Source organism: Balaenoptera acutorostrata, chromosome 1, assembly GCF_949987535.1.
Source record: "Balaenoptera acutorostrata chromosome 1, mBalAcu1.1, whole genome shotgun sequence".
Lineage (NCBI taxonomy): Eukaryota > Metazoa > Chordata > Mammalia > Artiodactyla > Balaenopteridae > Balaenoptera > Balaenoptera acutorostrata.
Window position 1 is genome coordinate 112,381,021 of NC_080064.1, and position 5,980 is coordinate 112,387,000.

General features: G+C 44.4%; 1 protein-coding gene across 1 annotated transcript; it reads left to right on the forward strand.

Moving 5' to 3' along the window:
• The first annotated feature begins 1,324 nt into the window (after positions 1 to 1,324).
• LORICRIN (loricrin cornified envelope precursor protein) lies at positions 1,325 to 1,792 on the forward strand. The gene has a single exon (XM_057540587.1). The coding sequence runs from the start codon at positions 1,325 to 1,327 to the stop codon at positions 1,790 to 1,792; it is 468 nt and encodes a 155-aa protein (XP_057396570.1).
• Positions 1,793 to 5,980: the final 4,188 nt, after the last annotated feature.

Here is a 5,980-nt window from a genome sequence, read left to right on the forward strand (position 1 = left end):
GCTCCAGTGCAGCTCACATAGCCAGCATCTCCTCTCCTCACTCACTCTTCCTGGTGCTTTGGGTAAGTGTGGGTTCTACTGGCTCTCATCTTCCCAGCTGGCCTTGCTCAGGCCTGCATGGGCTATGAGGACCAGGGGACAGGTAGGCAAGGCCTCTTTCCCCTTTGGGACCTACAGGACCTCTGCCTTTCCAACTGCATTCATGTTTAGAGGGGCTTCAGACAGGAAAGAGAGCTGAGCTGCTTCAGTGCAGATGGTGTTTCTGATCTTCTGGCCAGAATGTAAATGCCACAAAAACAAGACTATCTCCTGTCTCTCTGGCACCCTTGTAAGGGACATGCCCTGTGCCCAGCACAGAGGTGCATTCTGCAGAGATTATCCCAGGCAGCCTGTGAATGGGCTGGATGGGACTTGTGAACCTGTAAGGAGGAGAGGCTGAATGTATTCTCAGAGAACAGGAAGAATGATTCAGAGAATGCTGCAGATGGGGAAGATTTTCGGAGTCATAGGAACCCAATGCCTGTTTTACACAAGATGTTCTGAGAGGGAAATGACTTGTGAGGTGCTGGGACACAGTCTTCTGCTAGTTAGGGTTCCCTCAACCAAGCTTGGGTGTAAGCAAAGCTGATATCTTCTGGTCAGAGATGCTGGTCCAAAGGACCATGGGGGTCCTTCGTCTGTTTCCAGACAGGACCATGGGGGAGCCTGCCTTTTCTGATAACTGGCCAGAGATCATGGCTGAGGTCAGTGGAACAGACCAAGAGTTTGAACTAATTCTCTTTTGCAAGGAATGGGGTACAACAGCCCTCTGACATTCAGACAAACCTCCCTCTGTTGTGCCAGGGATAGATAAAATCCCCCACCCTAGGTGGAGGTTTGTGGGAATTTTCTATTTGCACTCAGAGACTCAGTGTTGGGATCAGAGGAGAACTGAGAAGTGAAATACTCAAACCATCTCATCTTACAGGAAGTGAGGAAACAGGCAACGTGTGGGTCATTCGCCCCAAGATCACACAGCAGAGGGCAGAAGCAGAGCTGGGAGAGAAAGAGAAATGGGCACCGTTAAGTGGGCTGTTTAAAACTTGGTAAAGACTTTCGCAGGGGAAACACAACTTTTTTCTAAAAGCACTAATCCTAGCAGTCCCAGCTGAGCACTCTTCCCGATCCAGTCAGAGAGAGCATCAAGCCTGGCCCAGGCAGCGCTGCTCAGAGGACGACGGGCGTTGCCGTAGATGCAGTTGCCTCTGCCGCAACATCTTCTTGCAGCTGGTCCAGTGATGCTCTCTGCTTTCCTTCCAGGGTTCCGTTCCTCCTTAAACCAAACATGTCTCACCAAACAAAGCAGCCCACCCCCCAACCCCCAGTGGGCTCCGGGAAAACCTCCGGCGGCGGCGGCAGCTCCGGCGGCGGCGGCAGCTCCGGCGGCGGCGGCAGCTCCGGCGGCGGCGGCTCCGGTGGTTCCGATGGCGGCTCCGGTGGAAAAGTCAAGCACTCCGGGAGCGGTGGCAGCTCCGGCGGCGGCTCCAGCGGCGGCGGGGGCGGCTCCGGTGGTTCCGATGGCGGCTCCGGTGGAAAAGTCAAGCACTCCGGGAGCGGTGGCAGCTCCGGCGGCGGCTCCAGCGGCGGCGGGGGCTCCTCCGGGAGCGACGGCTCTGGAGGCTGCGGAGGAGGTACCAGTGGGAAGAACTCCAGTGGCGGCGGCTCCTCGGGGGGCGGCTCCGGGGATGGCCAGGGCTTCCCGGTCTGCCATCAGACCCAGCAGAAGCAGACGCCTACCTGGCCAAGCAAATAAGACCCCCTGGACGCCACGGAGACGAAGGAGCTGGAGGTGTTCTCCGTGGGCGCCGATGGGCTTAGCGCTCTCATGATATTGCACTGAGGTTTCTCAATCCTTCACGTCTTCATCTACCCAGAAGAAGCCATTGAGCTCTGGGGCTGCATCTTGTTCTGCAGTTTTCCCTCCTTGGTTTCTGTGCAACTACCCCCCAACCCCAGTGCCTCCTCAGTCAATAAATTTGCAATTCATGAGAATTTCTGCGTTTCCAGACGTCTTTGTGGCTTCCAAGTTCGTTCATTCCATTCCATTCCATTCCTCTCTTTTCCTCCATCCACTCATCCACGGGGACATTTATTAAACAAATATATTTATTCTATTGGCGGAGAGTGGGTGGATAGGTGGGAGTCAGCAGGGGAGGGAGGAATGGCTGGCAACCAAGGACCAAAAATATAAATTCTCTGATTTATGGCTTAAAATCGTGAGGTGATCCCAAAACACAAAGATCCTGGGAGGAGACTTCAATAAGCAGCCCCCGGTGGGTTGGGTAGCCACCTTGGGTCTACACCTTGAGCTCAGTGCTTTTTTAAGACAGGGCTGCCTTGCACCTAAGGCAACTAGAGAAAGAAGAACAAACAAAACCCAAAGTTATTAGAAGGAAAGAAATCATAAAGATCATAGCAGAAATAAATGAAACTTTTAAAAAAATAGAAAAGATCAATGAAACTAAAACCTGCTTCTTTGAAAAGATAAACAAAATTGATAAACCTTTAACCAGACTCACCAAGAAAAAAAGAGAGAGAGCCCAAATCAATAAAATCAGAAATGAAAAAGGAGAAGTTACAACTGACACCACAGAAATACAAAGGATCATAAGAGACTACTACAGGCAACTATATACCAATAAAATGGACAACCTAAAGGAAATGGACAAATTCTTTAAAAAGTACAATCTCCCAAGACTGAACCAGGAAGAAATAGCAAATATCAACAGACCAGTCACCAGTACTGAAATTGAATCAGCAATTTAAAAACTCCCAACAAACAAAAGTCCAGGACCAGATGGCTTCACAGGTGGATCGAAGAGTTAACACCTATCCTTCTGAAACTGTTCCAAAAAACTGCAGAGGAAGGAACACTTCTGAACTCATTCTATGGGGCCACCATCAGCCTAATACCAAAACCAGACAAAGATTTCACCAAAAAAAAGAAAATTACAGGTCAGTATCACTGATGAACATAGATACAAAAATCCTCAACAAAATACTAGCAAACTGACTCCAACAATACATTAAAAGGATCATACACCATGATCAAGTGGGATTTATGCCAGGAATGCAAGTTTTTGTTTTTTGGTTTTTGGGTTTTTTTTATTTATTTATGGCTGTGTCGGGTCTTCATTTCTGTGCAAGGGCTTTCTCTAGTTGTGGCAAGCGGGGGCCACTCTTCATCGCAGTGTGCGGGCCTCTCACTGTCGCAGCCTCTCTTGTTGCGGAGCACAGGCTCCAGTCGCACAGGCTCAGCAATTGTGGCTCACGGGCCTAGTCGCTCTGCGTGTGGGATCTTCCCAGACCAGGGCTCAAACCCGTGTCCCCTGCATTGGCAGGCAGATTCTCAACCACTGCGCCACCAGGGAAGCCCCGCAAGTATTTTTTAATATCTATAAATCAAACAGTGTGATACAGCAATTAACAAATTGAAGAATAAAAACCATATGATCATCTCAATAGATGCAAAAACAACAGAAACTAACACACCACTGTAAAGCAATTATACTCCAATAAAGATGCTTTTTAAAAAACTGCAAAAAAAAGCTTTTGATAAAATTCAATATCCATTTATGATAAAAACTCTCCAGTAAGTGAGATAGAGGGAACATACCTCAACATAATAAAGGCCATTTATGACAAACAACAGCTAACATCATACACAATTGTGAAAAGCTGAAAACATTTTCTCTAAGATCAGGAACAAGACAAGGATGCCCCCTCTCACCACTTTTTTTTTTTTTTTTAATATCTTCTATTTGCTGGCTTGATTTTTCATCTCTTTTTTTTTTTAATTAATTTTTTTTTTTTTTTTTTTGGCTGTGTTGGGTCTTCATTTCTGTGGGAGGGCTTTCTCTAGTTGTGGCAAGCGGGGGCCACTCTTCATCGCGGTGCACGGGCCTCTCACTATCGTGGCCTCTCTTGTTGCGGAGCACAGGCTCCAGACGCGCAGGCTCAGTAGTTGTGGCTCACGGGCCCAGCCGCTCCACGGCATGTGGGATCCTCCCAGACCAGGGCTCGAACCCGTGTCCCCTGCATTAGCAGGCAGACTCTCAACCACTGCGCCACCAGGGAAGCCCTCACCACTTTTATTCAACATAATTTTAGAAGTCCTAGCCACAGCAATCAGAAAAGAAAAAGAAATAAAATGAATCCAAATTGGAAAAGAAGTAGTAAAACTGTCACTGTTTGCAGATGACATGATGCCATACGTAGAAAATCCTAAAGATGCCACCAGAAAACTACTAGACCTCATCAATGGATTTGGTAAAGTTGCAGTTGCATCAAAACAGTATGGTACTGGCACAAAAACAGACATATAGATCAATGGAATAGGATAGAAAGCCCAGAAATAAACCCATGCACTTATGGTCAATTAATCTACAACAAAGGAGAGAAGAATATACAATAGAGAAGAGACAGTTTCTTCAACAAGTGATGCTGGGAAAACCGGACAGCTACACGTAAAAGAATGAAATTAGAACACTGCCTAACACCATATACAAAAATAAACTCAAAATGGATTAAAGACCTAAATGTAAGACCAGATACTCTATCCTAGGAAAACGTAGGCAGAACCCTCTTTGACATAAATCACAGCAATATTTTTTTAGATCCGTCTCCTAGAGTAATGGAAATAAAAACAGAAGTAAACAAATGGGATCTAATTAAACTTAAAAGCTTTTGCACAGCAAAGGAAACCATAAACAAAATGAAAAAAAAAAGAAAACCTACGGACTGGGAGAAAATATTTGCAAACTATGCAACTAACAAGGGATTAATTTCCAAAATATACAAACAGCTCATACAGCTCAATATCAAAAAAACAGACAACCCAATCAAAAAATGGGCAGAAGATCTAAACAGACATTTCTCCAAAGAAGACATACAGATAGCGAACAGGCACATGAAAATATGCTCAACATCACTAATTATTAGAGAAATGCAAATCAAAACTAAAATGAGGTATCACGTCACACCAATTAGAATGGCCATGATCAAAAATTCTACAAATAATAAATGTGGAGAGGGTGTGGAGAAAAAGGAACTTTCCTACACTGTTGGTGGGAATGTAAATTGGTACAGCCACTATGGAGAACAGTATGGAGGTTCCTTTAAAAACTAAAAACAGAGTCACTATATGATCCAGTGATCCCATTCCTGGACATACATTTGGAGAAAACTATAATTTGAAAAGATACATGCATCCCAATGTTCATGGCAGCACTATTTACTATAGCTAAGACTTGGAAACAACCTAAGTGTCCAACAACAGATGAATGGGTAAAGAAGATGTATATATACACAACAGAATATTACTCAGCTATAAAGAAGAATGAAATAATGCCATTTACGCAACATGGATGGACCAAGAGATTATCATGCTAAGTGAAGTAAGCCAGGCAGAAAAAGACAAATATCGTATGGTATTGCTTATATGTGGAATCTTTTAAAATGATAAAAATGAACTTATTTACAAACTAGAAATAGACTCACAGACGTAGAAAACAAACCTATGGTTACCAAAGGGGAAAGGGGGGGAGGGATAAATTAGGAGTTTGGGATTAAAATATACACACTACTATATATGGGGTAGATAACCAAACAAGGACCTACTGTATAGCACAGGGAACTATATTCAATATCTTGTAATAACCTATAATGGAGAAGAATCTTAAAAAGAATATGTATATGTATATATATGTATATGTATAACTGAATCACTTTGCCGTACACCTACAACCAACACAACATTGTAAATCAACTATATTTCAATAAAAAAATTTTTTAAAAAGGGCTGCCCTGGAAAGATGTGCTCTCTCATAGTCCACAGCCTAGTCTGCAATTTCTAAAATCAGGTGCTATACATTAGAAGCAGCTGATGCTACCCAGACTCACAGAAGAAGGAATAGTCCTATCAGATATTTATGAGCCTCTA